Below are 22,662 nucleotides of genomic sequence, written 5' to 3' on the forward strand. Positions count from 1 at the left end.
TTCTGAAAAATGGCTTTTGTTCCTGTTTTGGTGTATAAGTATTGATCTGTAGTTTTAATAGGCCATGTCAAACACTGATTTATTAATTTTGTATTAGTACAGTACTACAATAAAATACAATTTTTTTGTGGAATTCTAAATGTCTTTGTACCATTAATACCATTTAAATTTAACGTATTTAACATATATTTTGCGAACTAAAAAATTTCCTCTCCGCTGACCGAAACGTGTTCGGATTAGGCAGACGTTCGGATTACAGGGGTTCGGATTAGCGGGAGTGTACTGTACTTGATATTTGGGAGAGAAAAAACTCGTAAACTCGTTAAGTGAAAACTCGTAAAGCAAGAACTGACTGTACAACGTTACAGTAGGGTTGCCAGATATATTCCATTTCAAGGGTATAATAACCCTTTTTGTAATTATAATAAATTTCCAAGATACCCATTTTTTTAAATTTGAAATGGGATATTTGAAAAAAGCAGAAATAATAAAACACCCTGTTTAGATGATTATTTAGGAAGAAAGAATTAACTGACAATAAAGTTGTTGTTGTTTACAAAGAGGGTTATAGAATATTTATATTATGCTTACTTTGTAACTTTTTACATTCTACTTGACTTATTTTTTATTTCACTGTAATGTTTTAAGGCTTAGACAACAAACTTTTTTTTTAAATTTAGAATTCCCTATATCAGTATCAATTTTCTGTATGAAGAATATGTTCTGTTGAAATCCATAAAAATATTCAGACAAAAGACCTCAAAAATACCACAGATATTTGGATAAAATTTTAAATGCATACGAAGTACATAATACAGAAAAAATTATTAATTTTGTTTTTGCTTTGCCTCACTGAAATGCAATGAGTAAGCAAGTATTTAGCTTAATGTTTAGCGCATGGAAGAAGGATAGAAATAAGAATGTTGAAGAAGAACTGCTGGTGAAAACCAATCACAATATGTCATGCAAAGAATTTTATACATATGTACTAAAAAATGAAAAATCGTTAAAGAAAATTCGCTCAAATGAAAAGTATTGCTAGGTAAATATTTTATTTTTGATAAAATAAATCAGGTTTATTGAATATGTATTGTAAACAATTATGTAAAACATTTGATGTTAATATTTATAAAAAGTTTCCTTTAGTGTTTATAACTCTTGTAATATAATTTTCCGAATTAAACAAATTAAAAAACAGGCTATAATTCGGTTAATTTTATTAAAATTTGACTAATCTTGCATTCCATGAACTTGTAAAAATCAACAAAATATAGAAATAAAATATTTGTTATTAACCTTGTTCGTTTTTTTTTACGATATAATGTGAGTACCCCAAAATGAGGAATGAATACCCCAAACATAAGCATGAGTACCCTGAGATAAAATTTTTAATCTGGTCACCCTATGTTACAGTGATGCTTCTTCTATGACTGACTTCACAGTTTACCCTAAACAGTGACATGACAAGAGTCCCTTGATGTGATAATAGTGTGTTTCTGCTTTAACAGGTCTGTAATTACTCATGTTACCTTTTGATTCCCCTTTGTGAATTGGGGATGCATTTACACATCTCCAGTCCGTGGGGACCTTCCTGAATACATGGATGCTCTCATAATTGTGGATAAGGATTTGCTTACTACCTTTGCTGCCTCTCTTAATATAACTGGATAGATCTCATCCACCCCAAGTGCCTTTCTTATGTTTAACTTCAACCATTTGTCCTCTACTTTCCTGTCAGTTATTACAAAATCATTTATCTCTCTGTTAGAGTTTGATAAACTTCTGGCCTCCACTTCTCTACAGAGTTCCTCATGTGTGAATGTATATGCAAAATACTCATTCAGTTTGTCAGCTACCTAGTAGGATCATCAACAGTGGAACCATCAATATCAATTGTCAGCTACCTAGTAGGATCATCAACAGTGGAACCATCAATATCAAGTGGACTAAACTAATTCATCCCCTTCCTTCTAGAGTTTACTTAAGTAAAGAAGTCTTTGCTATTTTTCTTTGCATCCTTTGCCAAAGATTTCTTGTAATCTGCTTTCGCTTGCCTAACCCTTCTTTGTGACTTTATTACAGACTTATATATACCATAGTCTTCTGTTTTTCCTGATAATTTATGTGTATCCCATGCATTTTTCTTCTCTGCACAAATCTTATTAGTTCATATGACATCCATTTAAGCCTAAAGCTTGAACAGTATTTCTTATTTGGTATGAAAAGCCTAGTAGTATCCAAGATTAATTCCTTTAATGCTTGCCATTTAAAATTTTCTGTTGCTAACATCTACTGTTGGTCCCACTGCACACAATTTAAAAACTGTCTGAGACTCCTCGAAATATGTATTTGTATCTCCTACCATGAGGTTGGAGATACAAATACATACATTAAATTTAAATTTAAATACATATTTTACATTAAAACGAATTCCGTATCTCCTATCAAGTTTAAGTTATGTGTATTGCTATAATGTTATGCTTGTCATTTCTAAATAGTTAAATTTATTATCTATCATAACTATCTATTGATAATTAAATTTATCATGACCTCGTTCGAATCTACGTGATTCGAACTCTTGATTGACCTATTTGCAGTACTGTATCTATGCCAAATTACTGATACTAAAATCTCTATGAATATTAATGTCATATGTTATGACATTAAAACACGTATGTAGTGCTATAAATTAGTTTATAAGCCTTTTCTGATACTGATTACACTCCTACAAAGCTATGTAGAAACTCCAGTATTTGCTATATCAATACTAAAATATTGGCAGCAAAATTCGAATGTTCTTATTGATAAAACGCAATGCTGGCAGAAGTTGACTGTGGTTTTTCAAGTAATTACAAGGGCCAAATAAAGAACAAATACACCAAATTAATCAAGAAAATACTAAAAAATACTACCCTACTAATTTCAAATCAGAAGCTAGGAAAAACAATAATTCAAATCAGTAAATAAATTACACTTAGTGGCTCCCAAAAAAACTTAGCCACATAGCTTCTTCAGCATCTTCAACTTCAGAATCTTCAACTTCATAATGTTCATCAGAATAAACCAGCAGAATAGCTGAGATATTTTTAAATTTAGATTCTGACTTTGAATTAAATTTCACTGAGAACACACAAATTATATTAGGATAGAAGGTCATAGGATTATTTACCAGTTACGGTATGCTTTCAAGCATTAAGGCATCTAGGATTTTTCTGTCTATGGATTGTCTTTTATAAACTGTCACCTGATTATGAGTGTCCTAAGGAAGATACTGGTGCATATTGTGTCCTCTTCAGAAATACTGAACTATAGTTTTGTTTATAAAAATTGCCTTGCTCTCTGGGCCTGGTTTTGGTGCATTATAGCCTTAGTTGCTAATGTGCCAATAAAAATCTAAACCAAACCAAACCAAGCTCTCTGGATATGGCTTTCCAAAGTTTTATCAGAAAGCAAAGCTTTGAACTGAGTTTTTGTTTTTTTAACTTGGCTGAATAACCTCTCAGACATACTGCTGTCTGTGAATGATTGTTAAAATGACAAGCACAACATGATATAGTTTGTTATACTTCAAGTTTCCTTCTGTACTTTCTCAGTTCCCCAACCAAGGGTTACTGTACATCATTTCTTTCATCTTTTGTAAACTTCTGGTGAGTTCTCATGCTTCAAATTTGCAGAAGTATTACTGCAAAATATCTATTGCTTCATCTATTTCTCTGTCTTCAATGATACTGAGAAATACTGGAGACTTGTTCACAAAAATTATAAATTTGAAAATGATGCACTGTCAGTTGATGAAATTTGGCTACGTCAGCATTTACAAAGACCTAATTTTTCAGTGGGTATTTGTGCATCATGTAGCAGTAAAATTCTTTCTCACTGAATAAAAGAACAGTTCCTTTTCCTTTTGTTTTAGACTCTCCATGACGTCAGTAGAGCCACTCTATGAATAAGTTGCAATTAGCCTCTTTATTTAGTCTGCTCTTTTTAATAAGTTTCAAAATGGAAGTGAAAGATTTAAAAGCTACATTTAAAAGATCTAACATACTTAAACATCACATTCTTAAGTGGAAACTGTCAGATGTCAGCTTAACACACACACACACACACACACACACACACACACACACACACACACACACACACACACACACACACACACACACACACACACATTACATTGGGCACCTCCGTAGCCAGGTAGGCAGGAGCAGCAGTGCATAGCACACGCTTCTTGATTAGACCGGGGTTCGAGCCCGTGACCACCAAATACGGATGCGGAAAGGTCAGGGAATGACCACCGCATATCCCTGGAGCAATATGGCCTTAGTTGCTAATGCTCCTAAAAACCAAAATTGGAGCAGTATGGTATTAAGGGCAAGTTGCTACAATGCATAAAGCGATGGTTGGGTGGGGATGGCAGAGGGTGGTAATCAATGGACACTGCTCTTTTTGGGCTAATATTATTAGTGGAGTTCTGCAGGGTATGGTGCTGGGCCCATTGTTGTTTTGTGTATTCATCAGTGATATTGATGAAGGTATATCAGGCTTAGTGTTCAAGTTTACAGATAATAGAAAGGTTGGCAGGGTTGTTAATGACAGTAAAGACAGTATGCTACCACAACTGGATCTAGATAAGTTGGGCAAATGGACTGAGAAGTGGCAACCGAAGTTTAACAAAATGCAAAATGCAAAGTACTACATATGGGTAGAAATAACATCAGTGAAACTGTGTGGTATTACACTTAGATGTTAGAAAATAAAAAATATCTGGGCGTAATTGTGCAGTTGGGTGTGAAGTTTTCTGAGCAATGCAGACAGGCTGCCAGAGCAGGTAATGGGGTATTATTAATGATATACCGGAATTTTGCTAGTAGGAAAAAGGAGGTGATTATCCCTTTGTATAAGGCAATGGTTGGGTCAGAAAGGCAATGGTTGGGTTTTTAGGAAGAATATAGAGTTGCTAGAACGAGTGCAAAGAATGGCAACAAGATTGGTTAGGGGAACAAATGGGTGCGCTTACCAAGAAAGTCTTAAGTTCGGCAAATTTCAGCGGCACTAGGCACATATGAGGTGATCTGATTGATGGGTTGAGCAAGTTCAGTGCTGATGGGATTCTTCCTCTTGCTCAGATTAAGAACCTGCGGGTGCATAGTTTCAAATTGAAGAAAGACAGTTTTAGAATAGATGTGTGGAAATTTGCCTTTAGCCAGCAGGCAGTTGATTTCTGGAACAGACTTCCATCACTTGTTATGGAAGTTGATAGCAAAAATAAATTTTAGGCTGAGCTGGACATGCATTTGGAGTGAATGGATGGGTGAAATGGGATTTTTTTTTTTTTTTGGTTAATGCTGCATAAGCTTGCTTTCTTGCATCATATGCCTCAACTAATGCTAATATTTGCTTTAACTTTCATTTTAGGATCTATAATTTCTATTCTTTAAAAATAATTATTTAATGACAAAAAACAGACAAAATAATAAATAATGAGAACAAGACATAGTGGTACTACCCATTAGACCCACAGATGCAGACTGAGTGGACAAATATATAATACAAAATTGAACATTCTCAAACTGACAATCAGTGGTGTGTGTGTGTGTGCACACATTGGGATCAACCAAGAATAATGATTGTAGGGTATCAATTTCCACGACAGAGGGTAATTTGTTCCAGTAAACTGTAAACTGCTTCCCCACATCTATACTGTAACTATACTGCTCAATTTGAATTTATTTGCTCCCTTAAGTGTGTAATCTGAGCAAGTGTAAGAATCCCATCAGCATTGTGCTTGCTCAAGCCATTCAAAGCCTTCATCATCATAATCAGCCATTTTCAATACACTGCAGGATGAAGGCCTCTCCAGCAACTTTCCAGTTCCTTCTGTTTTGTGCAGTGGCCATCCACTTACTACCCACAAACTCATGAATTTCAACTGTCCATCTCCATCGTTGTCTTCCAGGTTTTCTTCTAGCTCCTCTTGGGTACCATTCTGTTATTTACTTTGTCCATCTGTTATCATGTCTTCGTGCTATGTGTCTTGCCCAAGACCATTTTAGTTCAATAGTTTTGATAAGAATGTCCTTTATTTGAGTTTGTTGCCTAATCCATGTGTTTCTCTTCTTATCTAATAGTCTGATTCCCAATATAATTTGTTCCATTCTTCGCTGTGTAGTTCTTAGCTTCTCTTCCATTCTTTTGGTGAGTGCCCAAGTTTCACTTTTATAAGTCATGGTGGGGACAGGGGCATAGCTACCATATAGCAAAAGTAGGCAAAGCCTAGGGGCCCTGGTGAATGAGGGGCCCTGCTTCATCAGGGCCCCATAAACAGCTGGAAGTAGTTTCCACCCCTACTATGCTAGGGCCTATAGACAGACGCAACATGTAATGAAAATATTTTTTTCACTGAGCTCCTCAACAATGTTATACATCTAGAATAAGGAAGGAATTCTTATATCTTATCGCCAAAACATAAAAAACCCAAGTGGTGGCAGTCTTTATTTTGCTTTTACAAATGCAACTTTGTATAGTGATCAGACACCTGTTCAGTTACTGTATATGTATGCATCATATCGTATGGTGTTCGGCATTCCCCAACTTGACAGGAAGAGGGGGGATAGGCCCCACCGTATATGAACATTTAGCCATATACGGTGGTCAAAAGTTGTTAGTCGATTAATTTCAATTCAAGTTTAAGTCATTATCAAAACAGCAATTGACATACAAAAATGTATTTGTTTATTATTGCTATTTGTATTTAAAATATAAAGTTTAAAATTAAATTAATAAAAATTTAGTTAAAAATGGAAAAGAGTGGAGCCCAAAAAAGAACAATGGAGAAAGCAAAAAGAACAAGCAGTTCTTTTTTTAATAAATTACCTAAATTGGATCATTTCTTTACAAAGCACAGTAATGAATTATGTCCAGAAGAAGGTAAAGAAAAGACCAGTACTGAATCGGAAAATGCAGTAAAGAATGCTGCTGGTGTAATATATCTGCGGATCATTTAAATAAAGCTGGGTCATACAAAAACAATTCAACAATAATAGATATGTCTTCATTGGAAATTAGTGTTGAACGCACTGCACCATTTATTCCCTTAAGTGATCTTGGAGAATATGTGGACATCAACATTTCTGATGAAACAAAAAGAAACACTATGAGTTTGTCACCTCAGAGACCTAAAGGACAATTTCCAAGGGATCCTGAACAACAAAATAGAAGTTTTAGTGACAGGTACTACTATTCTACTTCAATGTATGGTCCAGCTCCTTGTGTGTGGCTGTGCTACTGCAAACTATGAGATTGGAAAAATCTATCTTTTCCAATAAAAACTCAGTGTTTTTATCTGAGTTAAAAAACATGAACTGTTTCAAAGAACGCAATGATTGATAAAGATCTTGAGGAACAAGTAAGATACAGATCCTCATTTTGGAAAATGGTACTAGAACGGTATTTCAGATAACGCTTATGTTGGCTAAAAATTCTTTAGCATTTCGCGGTCATCAGGAAGGATTTTTAGAAGATTATAATGGCAATTTTTTATCACAAGTCTGTTTACTTTCCTACTATGATGACGTAATGAAACAAATTATTAATAAACCATCTGGTTCAGTAACTTATTTAAGCTCTACTATCCAAAATGAGTTAATAGAATGTTTAGGTACGAAATTAACAAAATAAAAGTGTTACACTCAAGTCACAAAAAAAAAGGTCTCACAAAAAAAGGTCAATTAAATGTTATTGTACAACATGTTCACATAATTCGCTCAAATGATGATGGATAATGAAAATTAAAAATCCAAAGATTCTGAAATTTAAATAAAAATCCAAAGATTCTGAAATTTAAATAAAAATCCAAAGATTCTGAAATTTAAATAAAAATCCAAAGATTTTGAAATGTTTTTTGGATTCTATGACATGAATGATCATTCAGCAGAAATGATGATGGATAATATAATGAAAATATTACACAAACTAAATATTTCCATTGAAAAATGTTATGGTCAGGGATATGATGGGGCTAATGCCACGAGTGGGGTTTATAATAGTGTGAGTCACTCATTAAAAGGATCCAATCAAATGCAGAGTACATTCATTGTGCAAGTCACAATTTAAATTTAGTTATTAATAATATAAATTGTTGTAATAATGTTTCATAATTTTTCAACATTCTTCAAATTTTGTATAATTTTTTTGGAAATAGTACAAAAAGGTGGGATTTTTTTTTTTTTTTTTTATTTACTGGGGAATCTGAAGTTACATTAAAAAAAACTCAACCCTAATCGCTGGTCTGGTAGATTACAGTCTGTAACAGCTGTGAAAGTTCATTTTGAGGATATTATAAAAGCTTTGACAGAAATTAATCTTAAATCAACTAAAAAAGCAGACCGGCACGAAGCGTGTAGAATAATGAAGCAAATGATGACATTTGATTTTATTTTCATTTGTATATTTTTGAATAATGTGATGTGCGAAATTAATTATGCTCCGAAAACTCTACAGAAGCATGATATAGATCACGATGAATGTACTTCTGTATTGGACCGAGTCAGTAAAAATTTATAAAACATTTGAAATTCATACAAACAAATTAAATACGAATCTGAGAAAATTGCCAAGGAGTTTGGGGTAGATCCCAAATTTGAAGACAAACGAAAACGTAGAACTAAAAGAGAGTACGATGAATTAGCTTCAGATTTTGATATTAGAAATTCATTTTTTTTTTGAAGTCAGTATTTTTTACTGTTTTAGATAAATTATAATACAAATTAAAAATCATTTCAAAAGTATGAAGTTAGTAAAAAATTATTTTGCAATACCAGAACTGAAAAAAAATAATAATTAATATGTCAAATGGGTGTGATATATTAAGTGAGTATGAAAATCTCATAAAAAGTATTAATCTGTACTCTCTCCCCAACTGTCGATTCAATATTATAATTTAATCACACTTATTAAACAAGATTTATCAGCAGACATGTCTATCAGACAATTTTTTTATTTGACTTTTCAGAAATTTTACTTTATTTTTTTACCCTGCCAGCTGCCTCTGCTGAAAGAAGATAATTTGGTAAATTACAAATAATAAAAGATTATAAAAGAAATGCTATTGGTCAAAGTAGACTGTGCAATCTTGCAATGTTGGCTATTGAGCATAAATATGCCAGTAAAATGGATTTTATTAATGATTTCGCAAATGTAAAAGTGCTAAAACTACCATTTTAACTTTTTTTGTAAATTTGTTAGTTATAGTATAATTTTTTATGTTTGTCAAATTGTATTTAATAAGTAGTATTGTATTGTAATATTAATTTTCATGTTTTGGTGTTTGTAAAATTATAAAGAAATCATAAATAATCTATATATTTATGTTATTAAAATGATTCAACGTTTTTTTTATATTATACCTAAATTAAATTTTATTTTAATAAAAGTAAGGGGTCCAAAATGATTTCTTGCCTAAGGGCCCAAAAAACTTAGCTGTGCCACTGGATGGGAAGTTACATTGGTTCATTATTTTACGTTTCAGACAAATTTGGATATTGCTACTCAGTATGTGACTATATTTCCTGAATGCTATCCATCCAAAATTTATTCTTCTCTTGTATTCTATCCATTTATCATTATTACAGCTAATGACTTGTCCCAGATAAATATATGACTCCACCTTTTCAATTACTGCTCCTTCAATCATTATATCCCTTTCTGTGGCATACTTGTTCATCATTACTTTTGTTTTATCCATATTCATCTTTAGTCCAAAATCCTTACTAACTGTGCATAACTGATTTTCCTCTAATTCTTTGGGATCGTGATTTATAACCACAATGTCATCTGCAAATCGTAAATGGTTTAGGTACTCTCCATTCACATTGACTCCTTTCTGTGACCAGTCTAATCTTCTGAAAGCTTCCTCAAGGGCAGCAGTAAACAATTTCGGAGATATTGTGTCTCCTTGTCGAACTCCTTTCTCAATTTTAAATTTGCTACCGTCTTTGTCTAGTCTAATAAAGGAGGTAGCATTCTCATATATTTTCTTCAAAATCATAATATATGGGGTATCTATGCCTTGTCTTTCCAGTGCCTGAAACATTGCCTTATGCTGTATGGAGTCAAATGCCAGGCATAATGCTGTTTTATATTCATTTGCTTTCTCCATTAGCTGTGCTATTACATGGAGGTGATCCATAGTTGAGAATCCTGTCCTAAACCAGCTTGCTCTTTTGGTTGATCCTCAACAAGTATTCTTTCTAATCTGTTAGTAATGACCCTTGTGAACAACTTGTAGATGTAGGATAACAAGCTAATTGGTCTATAATTTCCAATTTCTGATTTATTTCCTTTCTTATGCAGCAAAACTACAACTGCATTATTCCACTCCTTAGGCATCACACCTTTTCTAATGCATTTTGTGAATAGTCTTGTCAGTTTTTGTGTCATGTCTCTTCCTCCCAATTTTAACAACTCTACAGTAACTTCATCTTCCCCTGGGGCTCTCCGATTCTTCATTTTCTTCAACGCATATTTTATCTCATCAGGAAGGATATCTGGTATGTCGTATGTGTTACTAATTGGCAATCCGTTTTTCCCACTGCTGGCATCATTTCCTCGCTCCTTGAATAATTCTCTATAGTAATCTTCTGCTATTTGAATTATGCCTTCTCTGCTATTTATATGTACACCATCAGTATTCTTCAGTTTCAGTATCATTTGTCTTTCTGTATTACTTCTCATGGCTGCTGATTTAAGCTCTTTGTTTTCCTTTAATGCTTGTTCTACTTTTTAGTCCTCTCTGAGTCTCTTTCTAATGGCTTTGCATAACTTAGTATACTCAATTTTGTCCTTGTTGGTGTTTATCTTGCTCTTCATTTGTCGTCTTTGGTTCATCATGACAAGTGTGTCTTGGTTAATTTTTTCTTCTTTGGATTTCTTTTTACCTATAGGTTTCTTGGGCTTTATAACGTTCAGGAAATTGTAATATTCCTCATCGATATCTTGATCCTGAGCAGTCTGCAGAAGTTCAAACTTGTTCTTAAGTTCCAATACATACTGCTTTTTCTCCTCTTCTGTTATCTCAAAAACCTTCGTATTATTTACTCGAGTTAATTTTTTCATTTCTTTTCTTACATCTAAATCAAGTGTGCATCTTACCATTCTGTGATCACTTACAACATTTACCTTGTTTGGGACGGTAATGTCATTCACGATATATCTTCTGTTAGTGAGGGTTTCATTAGTTGTTTATCCATTTGGGCTCTTCCATGTCCACTTTCTGTTCACCCTTTTCTTGAAAAAAGTGTTCATTACTGACAATCTTCGAGATTCTGCAAAATCTACAAGTCTTTCACCTCTTTCATTCCTTTCCCCGATTACAAAATTTTTTATAGTTCCCCTTTCTGCGCTGTTTTGTCCCTTTCCAACCTTATCATTGAAGTTCCCCTTAATGATAGTGTAGTGGGTTTTCTGCTCATCTAGAAGACTCAATTTCGGTGTACATTTCTTCAAACTCTTTATCGTGGTGTTGGCTTGATGTTGGTGCATAAATCATTATAACCTTTAGCTTGTACCTCTTAGAAATCCTGAGTAGTAATCTTTGACACCCTTGGTGATGTACTTTTGAATTCCAAAATGTTGTTTTTATATCTTTATGGCAGAAAGCCATCTCCACCTTTGCTCCTTTCACTGTTTCCATTGGTGTACAGCAGATTTCCACTTGATAAACTTATAAGTGATTCATTCCTTCCTTCTTCTTGTTTCAGCCAAACTGATGATATTCCAATTCTTTTTCCAGCTCTCTTTTTCACATTTTCTAATTCTTTTTCCAGCTCTCTTTTTCACATTTTCTAATTCTTTTTCCAGCTCTAGTATCCTGTTTTCATTGATGAGTGATCTTATGTTGTAACAGGCCAAGTTCTTTCCATGCATAGCAGCCTGGTCATACCCAGAGATTCTTAGCACGCTCTTCTTCCACCCTGATCCTCGCGCTGCCATAAGAGGGGGAGTGAGAGCTGCTGGGGACTGAGGGACATTTGTTGTGCTGTCATGTGCTGGAGGGTTTGGTCTTTTCCTCTTCATGCTGACCAGACGTCTTGAAGAGAACCACTCTACACATTTGTAGTAGTAGTGGCATGTTATGCAAGAAAGCAAGTGTATGAGCTTATGCAGCATCAGCCAAAAAAAAAAAAATCACACCATTCCCTCCAAATGCCTGTCCAGTTCCTCCTTAAATTTATTTAACCTATCAACTTCCACAACGACAGATGGAAGTTTGTTCCAGCAATTAAACACCCGCTGGCTAAAGGCAAATTTCCGCACATCTATTCTACATCTGTCTTTTCTTAATTTGAATTTATGTCCCCTTAGGTTCGTAATCTGAACAAGTGGAAGGATCCCATCAGAATTCAGCGTGCTCAATCCATTCAAGGCCTTATAGACCTCAATCAGATCACCGCGCAGGTGCCTAGTCTCCAGCCACTGCAATTTGCAGAACTTAAGCCTCTCTTGGTAAGAGGATCCCTTCATTCCACTCACCAATCTTGTTTCCCTTTCTCTGTACACGCTCAAGCAAATCTACATCCTTCCTAAAATGAGGCCTCCAGACCTGTATGCAGTACTCAAGACGTGGCCTGACCATTGCCTTATACAGAGGGACAATCACCTCCTTTTCCTTGCTAGCAAAATTCCTATATATCATTGACAAAATCCCATGACCTGACCTGGCAGCCTGTCTGCATTGTCAGAAAACTTCATATCTGACTGCACAATTATTACCAGGTCTTTTTCATTTTCTACCACCTTAAGTGTAGTACCACACAGTTGGTATGTTTCTCTGGGGTTACTTCTACCCATATGCAGTACTTTGCATTTGTCAAGGTTAAAACTTCAGTTGCCATTTCTTAGCCCATCTGCCTAAATTATCTAGATCCTGTTGCAGTAGCACACCGCCATTACTGTCATTAACAACCCTGCCAACCTTTGTATCATCTGCAAACTTCGACACTAAGCCTAATATACCTTCATCAATATCATTGATAAATATACAAAACAACAGAGGACCCAACACCGAACCCTGTGGGACTCCACTAATAACATTAGACCACGAAGAGCAGCAACCATTAATTACCACCCTCTGTCTTCTCCCACTCAACCATCCTTTTATCCATTGTAGCAACTTATCCTTAATACCATTCTGCTCCAATTTGTACAATAGTCTTCCATGTGCAACATTGTCAAAAGCTTTCCTGAAATCCAAATGTACGATATAAAAATGATTTTTTGCATCCAGTTCCTTTGTAACCACATCATAATAGCCTATCAAATTTGTCAGACAAGACTTTCCCTTAACAAACCCATGCTGTGTCTGAATTATTGCTGCAGTCTTGTCTAGATGATCCTGCAATGCATCTTTAACCAGTGATTCCATTATTTTACACAGAACAGAAGTTAAACTAACTGGTCTGTAATTACTCGTGTCACCCTTCGCTCCCCCTTTGTGAATTGCGGATACATTTGCACATCTCCAGTCCGTGGGAACCTCCCCTGAGTCCAAGGATGCTCTCATAATTATGGCTAAGGGTTTGCTTAGTTGCTTTGCCGCCTCCTTTAATATAACTGAATAGATCCCATCCACTCCAGGTGCCTTTCTTATGTTTAACTTCAACAATTTCTTCTCCACTTTGCTCTCAGTTATTACAAAATCATTAAGCACCCTGCTACAATTTGATAACCTTCTGCTATTTTCAAACCTTAATAACTCCTCATGTGTGAATGTAGATGCAAAATACTCATTCAGTTTTTTTGCTATCTGAGCAGGATCATCAACAGTCGAACCATCGATGTCAAGTGGACCAATCAGATTCATCCCCTTCCTTTTAGAGTTTATATAAGTAAAGAAATCCTTGCTGTTTTTCTTAGCATCTTTTGCCAAGGATTTCTCGTAATGTGCCTTCGCCTGCCTAACCTCCTTTGTGACCTGATTACAGACTAGCTTATATCTGCCATAGGCTTCTGAGTCGCTTGATAATTTATATGCATCCCATGTATTTTTCTTCTCTGTCACGAGTCTCATTAGTTCATTTGATAACCATTTAGGCCTAAACCTTTAACAATATTTCTTAATAGGTATGAAACTTTTAGTAGCATCCACGATTAATTCCTTGAATGCTTCCCACTTAGAATCTACTGTTGGTAACATTGTCAGTTGATCCCACTGTACAAAATTTAAAAACTGTCTGAGACCACTGTACTCACCTTTACGTAAGCAAAAACCCTTTCCTTTACCCCTGATGGTAATTATATCTTTAAGTAAATTCCACATCAGTACACTGTGATCACTGCCATCTAGTGGTTCCTTTATCTGCAAATTCTTAATACATGAATGATTTATTTATTTATTTCGTATAATGTGAGCAATACACGAAGGAACCAGTTTTTTCCTGCTTCCCTCATGTATCGTGGCCGTGAAATCCAACCGTAACCGGAGGTGCAGCACCATCATGATATCCAAGCCCGAGGCATGATTCGAACCCGCGACCTTTGGGTTGCCAGGCAGGCACTTAACCCACCTGTCTAGCCCGATACATGAATGATCACTGCTGATAACCAGATCAAGAGTATTACCCTCTCTCGATGCCTCTCGAACATGCTGCTGCAGAAAACAATCATCCAATAAATCCACAAAAGTCTTACTAGTGTGTGAGTGACCAATCCACAAGTTCCAGTCAATATCTGGGAAGTTAAAATCCCCCATTATAAGACATTCTGATTTACTAGCCCACTCTATTTCTCTGTACAATTGTTCATTCTACTCATTTGAGTCATTAGGCCTATAACACACTCCTACTCTTATTTTTGCTTTCGTAGTGCTTATGTCACACCAAACTGACTCAGCAGTGCACTGTTCAACTATATCAACTGGATGCACTTCTTTTGATTTTATGTTTTTCTTAATTAACAGCATAACACATCCACCCTTCCTATCCTGTCTATCATTTCTGTACACATTGTACTCCCCAAATTCCAGTTCTGCATTTGTTGCCACCTAAGTGACGTAACAGGGCTTACCATTGAGAAGGTTTGCATGAGTGGATTTTATGGAGGCAGACCAACCAGACTTCTCCTAAATCTTCTGAAATAGAAAGATATTGGATCCAATATTCAAAGCCTTATACAACTCAATCTGCTCACCTTGAAGGTGCATCTACAGACACTGCAATTAGCAGAACTTAAGCCTTTCTTGGTAAGAGCACTCCTTTGTTTCCCCCCCTCACCAATCTCGTTGCCCTCCTCTGTACTCGTTCCAGCAACTCTACATCCTTCCTAAAATTAGGCCTCTAGACTGTATGTAGTACTCAAGGTGTGATCCGACAAAGGTGTGATTCTTATGCAAAGGTATAATTGCCCCCTTATCCTGCTAGTAAAGTTCCAGTATATCACTTACAAGACCCCCATGAGCTGCTCTGAAAACTTCAAATCTGATGGCACAATTGTCCCAGCCCCTTTTCATTCTCCACTACCCTGAGTATAGTCCCACAGTTGATATGTTCTTCTGGGATTACTGCTACCCATATGCAGTGCTTTGCATTTGTCAATATTAAGCTACAGTTGCCACCTCTCAGCCTATCTGATCAACTTTAACAGATCCTGTTGCAGCAGAATACTATTGTTACTGTCATTAACAACCCTGCCAACCTTTTTATCATCTACAATCTTGGACATTAATCTTGTTATACCTTCATCAATATCATTGATAAATATAGAAAACAACAATGATACCAACATTGAATCATGGGGGAACTCCACTAATACCATTAGTTCACAAAGAGCAATGTCAGTTGATTGTCATTTTCTGTCTTCTCCCACTCAACCATCCCTCAATCCATAGAAGCAACTTCCCTTTAATGCCACACTGCCCTAATTTGTACAGCAGTCTTCCATGTGTAACAGTATCAAAAGCTTTCCTGAAATCCAAATATATGATATCAAAATTATTTTTTGCATCCGGTTCCTTTGTGATCACATCAAAGTATCCATTAAAATTGGTCATGCAAGATTTCCCTTTAATAAATCCATGCTGTGTCTCAACTATATTTGAAGTCTTGTCTAGATGATCCTGCATTGCTTCTTTACCCATTACTCCATTATTTTTCCTGGAACAGAAGCTAAACAAACAGTTTTGTAATTATTCATGTCACCCTTTGATCTCCCTTTGTGAATTGAGGATACATTTGCACTTCTCTAGTGTGTGGGAACCACCCCCAAATCCAAGGATGCTCTCATAATTATGGATAAGGATTTGCTTACTTTCTTTGCTGCTTCTCTTAATGTAACTGAGCAGATCTCATCCACCCCCAGGTGCCTTTCTTATGTCACTTCAACAATTTCTCCTCCACTTTGCTCTTAGTTATTACAATGTCATTTACCTCCCAGTTTGAGTTTGATAAGCTTCTGGCCTCCACTTCTCTATAGAGTTCCTCATGTGTGAATGTAGATGCAAAATACTCATTCAGTTTGTCAGCTACCAGAGTAGGATTATTAACAAACCATCGATATCAAGTGGACCAAACTGATTCATACTTTCCTTCTACAGTTTAAATAAGTAAAGAAGTCTTTGCTTTTTTCTTTGCATACTTTGCCAACGATTTCTCATAATCTAACTTTTCCTGCCTAACCTCCTTTGTGACTTCATTTCAGACTAGCTTATATCTACCAGAGGCTTCTCTGTCGCCTGATAATTTATATGCATCCTGTGCATTTTTATCCCCTGCCAAGAGTCTGATTAGTCATCTGACATCCATTTAAGCCTAAACTTTGAACAGTATCTTTTATTTGATATGAAAAGCCTAGTAACTTCCAAGATTAATTTCTTGAATGCTTCCCATTTGGAATTTGCTGTTGGTAACATCATCAGTTGGTCTCACTGTATAGAATTTAAAAACCATCTAAGACCACTGTATCACCTTTAAGATAGGAAAACCCTTCCCTTTACCCCTGATGGTAGTTAATTAACATTAACATTAGCGGAGGCACACGATGCAAGAAAGCAAGCTTATGCAGCATCAGCCAAAGAAACAAAAAAATCCCTCCCATTTCACTCATCTTTGAGTAAATCACAGTGTACTGTGATTGTACTGTAAATCACAGTGTATACTGTGATCCCTGCCACCTAGTGGTTTCTTTATCTGCAGTTCTTAATGCATGAATAACCCCAGGGGCTCACATCTGGTGTGAGTATGGGCTTGGCACACCCAGGGTCCCGAGCTGGATATCATCATTCTTCTCTTTCTTGTTGATTCCCTTCTACTTCTCTCTCTCTCTCTCTCTTTCAGGGTAACTCAGAAATTTTTTTTGGCTGGTGCAGCATAAGCCTCAGGCTTCCTTGCACCATACGGCTAATGATAATAATAATAATAATAATAATCACTGCTGATAATCAGATCAAAAGTATTACTCACTCTAGTTGCCTCTTGAACATGCTGCTGTAGAAAAACAGTCATCCAGTAAATCCCAAAAAATCTTGCTAGTGAGCAAGTGACTAACGCACAAGTTCCAATAAATATCTGGAAAGTTAAAATCCTGCATTATAAGACATTCTGATTTACTGGCCCAGTCTGTTTCTCCGTACAGTTGTTCATTGTAGGCATCACAGACATTAGGCCTATAATACACTCCTAATCTTATTTTTGCTTTCTCAGTGTTAATGTCTGTTAGGTTACACCAAACTGACTCAGAACTGTGCTGTTCACTCATTTCAACTGGATACACTGCCTTAGATTTTGTTTCTTAACTAACAGCATTATCCCTCCTCTCTTCCTGTCCTGTCTGTCCTTTATGTATGCATTGTACTTCCCAAATTTAAATTCTGCATTCTTTATCTCTGTGTGACACCACTTCTCTGATATCCCAACAATATCTGCCCTTGATATCTTGACCGGCACTTCAACCCTAGCACCTTGCTTTCCAAGCTGTTGCTCATTCGAATAGAAGCAGTGCAAAAATCACTTTCATCTCTGCCTGCATTAATCTGTTAGTCTGTGTAATCCCCCTAAGCTATCAGTTTCTAACCCACCTAACACTGCCTTGATAACATCAGCAAATATTCTTGCACCCTTTTTGCATAAGTGTAACCCATCCCTGTAGAAGCAATCTCTCCTGTTAACAAGCATAGACCATGCTGCGAAAAAATTTTCTCCATGAGCCTTGCACAGCCTCTCCTTGGCCAAATTGATTGACAAGGCAGCTCTCATCATTTACTCCCTCCTATTGTGTCTTGGCAGAATTGCAATACACTTTTAAATTCAACCCTAACTTGCAACTTTTTTCAACATTTACCTGTGCTTGTTATGTAAGTCTGCAGATCTTCTAATCTTAATGTCATTAGTGCGAACTTGTACAACAGTGTCACCTTTTGTGGCCTTAAAAGATATCTGCTGTTCAACATCATCAACCTTTGCCCCTGGCAGACATACTATGGTCCTGTTCCACTTTTTTGCACAATATATTTCCCATTTGTCTGACAATAGAGTCACTGATAACAGCTTGCTCCTGTGGTACCAGTTCCTTCTGCTTTGGGGATTTTTCTGCATTGCCTTAAAATTTGTAAATATACAAGCATCAAATAATTGAATTGTAAATTAATTGGACATCAGGGTATGACTTTATATAAAATAAGCTTTCACTAGCCCATAATATTATTTCAACTGCTACTGATGTTAGCAGTGTATTTATTTTTCATGAGATCATGTCCACTTTTAAATTTGACTTTTTTTTTATTGTTAAAATGAATTTATTCTAGGTGATTAACTTGTTTGCACCAGTTTTGGAGTGTCCAGTTATTAAAGCAGATTTTGCATCCTGTCAGTTTCATCTGATCAGTATGGTGGAGAAAGATTTGGATTCTGCTAAAAATCTTTATGAACAACAGATGGTTGTGATTAAAGTTACTGGAACATCTTCAGTGTATAAATGCATGCCACCTCTTGCAAGGACATTAAAGTGGATTCAGGATTTAAAAGATAGAATCTCAATTCCTGTTAACTCTCTTCGAAAAACAGAACATTTGTAAGTATAAAAATGGTAATATGAATTTTTGTTTTGTATCTTTATATTCCTTTTTAAAATTTTTATTTTACTTTTAATATTGGTGAATGATATTTGAAAATTATAAATGAAAAAAATGAGATGTAATCTCTAATTCTTAATATAATTTTGTCTCCCTAATGTCACTTAAATCGCTCAGTACAAAAATGGTTTATGGTTTATGCTAAAACACAATGCAGTACCATATCTTTAAGGTCATAAAATGTGCTATGATTTTGAGTCAGAATAGTTGATTTCTCTGTGCATTGGAAATTTAAGCTGTATTGTGTAAGTGAAAGTATGTGTGTTTGTGGGTCGATTTATATGTTGTGCAAGCTTGAAAACCTAAAATAACTTAGTTATGGATGGCACAATTTGGATAGAGATTATCAAACCTAAACCTACAGTACACTTCTGTAACAAGCACAAGATGCATCCTGACCTTCAGCTATATTTAACTAATCAACCTCTTCCAGACATGGGCATTATTCGTCTCCTAGGTTTGATATTTGATAGCAAGTTAAACTTTTTAGAGCATATCAAACATCTGTGGATTACATACTAAAGAAAATGAATATACTTTGGGTTACCACTTGGGATGCAGATCGTTACAACTTACTTCACTTGTATTTCTCACTTATTAGATCTCAACTAGACTATGGTTTTCCTGTGTATGATTCTGCTAGGAAGGGTGCCTTGGCATGCTTAGTCCTTGTCCAACATTTTGCCCTCCAGATCATCAAGTGCTTGCAGATTGTCACCAGTACAAAGCTTTTATGTTGAAGCCTATGAACCTCCACTCACTATCAGGAGAAAGATGTTACTACTCTACTATGTAGTTAAACTAAAAGCCTATTTACCCATTCCATTAGGTTCTACATGATCCACAGTGTCCAGTGTTATTTGTAGGAGCAAACTCATGATGAATCAACCTGTTGGTATCAGATTTCTGAAGTTAACGGAATTCTGGAATGTTCATCTTGAAAAAATCCTTCAAGATCAGATAGATGCAAATGCTCCATGGACTTCCTTCATATCTTATTGTGATAATTACTTACAACAATGGGGAAAACATTTTCTAGCATATCTCAATATCCAACAGCTACATACCCTTCATTTACAAAATTATCTACACTTTGATAAAATTTATACAGATGGTTTTCTGTATCTGTATTTACCAAAAGGATACAGAAACAGCACTGTTTCTGTATCTTTTCCTACCAAATGTGATTCTGTTTGGATCTTAGAAAGGCTTTTGATACTGTTGCACATGGAAGACTGCTGCACAAATTAGCAGTGTGGCATTGGAGGCAAATTGCTGCTATGGATAAAGGTGTGGCTGAGGGGGAGAAGACAGAGAGTGGTAATCAATGGACACTGCTCATCGTGGACTAATGTTATTAGTGGAGTTCCTCAGGGTTCAGTGTTCGTCCGTTGTTGTTTTCGGTGTTTATGAATGATATTGATGATGGTATATCAAGCTTAATGTCCAAGTTTGCAGACGATACGAAGGTTGGCAGGGATGTCAAGGACACTACTGACACTGTGCTGCTGCAACAAGATCTGGAAAGGTTGAGCAGATGGGCTGAGACGTGGCAAATGAAGTTTAAAAGTGACAAATGTAAAGTACTACATATGGGAAACAGTAACCCCAGAGCAACATATCAACTCTGTGGTACTGCACTGACGGTGGTAAAGAATGCAAAAGACCTGGGAATAATTGTGCAGGCAGATATGAAGTTTTCTGAGCAGTGCAGACAGGCTGCAAGAGTAGCTCATAGTGTCTTGTCAATGATATACAGGAAATTTTCTAGCAGGGATAAGGAGGTGATTATTCCCTTGTATAAGGCAATGGTCAGTCTACACCTTGAGTACTGTATACAGGTCTGGAGGCCTCATTTTAAGAAGGATGTAGAGCTGCTGGAACAAGTACAGAGAAGGGCAACAAGATTAGTGAATGGAACAAAGAGTTGCTCTTACGAAGAAAGGCTTAAGTTTTGCAGATTACAGTGTCTGGAGACTAGGCACCGGCGAGGTGATCAGATATAGGTGTATAAAGCCTTGAATGGTTTGAGTATGCTCAATGCCGATAGGATTCTTCCTCTTGCTCAGAATAATCACCTGAGAGGGCATAAATTCAAATTGAGGAAAGACAGATGTAGGATAGATGTGCGGAAATTTGCCTTTAGCCAGCAGGTAGTTGGTTGGTGGAACAGATTTCCATCCCTTGTTGTGGGAGTTCATTGCCTAAATAAATTTAAGGCTCAGCTGGACAGGTATTTCGAATGAACAGAGGGGTGAAATGAGAGGTTTCTTTTTTTTTTTTTTTTTTTGCCTGATGCTGCATAAGCTTGCTTTCTTGCATCATATGCCTCTACTAATGCTAAATGTAGCAGTTCAAGGGGCAGAATTTTTCTCAGCCTAGTCTGTACTTGCTAACAGGAGAGACTGCTTCTGGGATGGGATACACTTAAATAGAAAGGGTGCAAGAATATTTGCTGACGCTATCGAGGCAGAATTAGGTGGGTCAGAAAACTGCTAGCTTGGGTGGATACACGGACTAGTACATTTATAGCTGTTGGCAGAGGTAAAAGTGATTCTTGCACTACTTCTATTGAAATGCAAATGAGCAGCAACCTGGAAAGCAAGGCAATGGGAATTTCCAGGACTGCTGGGAGTCATAGTGGAACATGTAAATACATGGGCTGCGTTAGGGTAACTAAGAGTAGAAACAGGTGCATGTATACTTGCATGTACACCAATGCTAGGAGTATAGTTAATAAATTCGATGAGCTTGAAGTGCTAGTCAAGACATCAAAGGCAGATATTGTTGGGATATCAGAGACATGGTGTCACACAGACATAAGCAGTGCAGAACTGGAATTTGGGGAGTACAATGTGTACAGAAAGAATAGAGAGGACAGGAAGGGAGGAGGGGGTTATGCTGTTAGTTAAGAAACACGTAAAATCTAAGGAAGTGCATCCGGTTGAAGTGGGTGGACAATGCAATGCTGAGTCTGTTTGGTGTGACATAAGCACTGGGAAAGGAAAAATGAGAGTAGGTGTGTGTTGTAGGCCTAATGAATCTGATGAGTATAATGAGCAATTGTGCAGAGAAATTGTGGGTCAGTAAATCAGAGTGTCTTATAATGGGGGATTTTAATTTCCTGGATATTGACTGGAATTTGTGGGTTGGTCACTCACACTAGCAAGGCTTTTGTGGATTTATTGGATGATTGTTTTCTACAGCAGCATGTTCGAGAAGCAAATAGAGGGAGTAATACTCTTGATCTGATTATCAGTAGTGATTCTTCATGCATCAAGAATCTGCAGATAAAGGAACCACTAGTTGGCAGTAATCCCAGTGTGCTGAAGTGGGATTTACTCAAAGAGGTAACTACCATCAAGGGTAAAGGGAAGGGTTTTTGCTTTTGTAAAGGTGACTACGGTGGTCTGAGATAGAATTTAAATTCTATACGGTGGAACCAACTGATGATGTTACCAACAACAAATTCAAAATGGGAAGCATTGAAACGATGTCAGATGATGGATGTCAGATCGATCCTAAATGGACGTCAGATGAAC

At 36.2% G+C, this 22,662-nt stretch overlaps 1 protein-coding gene across 1 annotated transcript in view; it reads left to right on the forward strand.

Moving 5' to 3' along the window:
- Nucleotides 1–22,662, forward strand: part of LOC150089496 (dynein beta chain, ciliary-like) — a 1,205,440-nt gene that overhangs the window by 181,917 nt on the left and 1,000,861 nt on the right. Inside the window, 1 exon segment of the mRNA XM_090390004.1 lies at nucleotides 18,794–19,059. Within this exon segment, the coding sequence (XP_090246130.1) occupies nucleotides 18,794–19,059 (266 nt within the window).

Source organism: Mastigoproctus giganteus, chromosome 2 (genome assembly GCF_048544385.1).
Source record: "Mastigoproctus giganteus isolate SK-2022 chromosome 2, ASM4854438v1, whole genome shotgun sequence".
NCBI classification, from domain to species: domain Eukaryota; kingdom Metazoa; phylum Arthropoda; class Arachnida; order Uropygi; family Thelyphonidae; genus Mastigoproctus; species Mastigoproctus giganteus.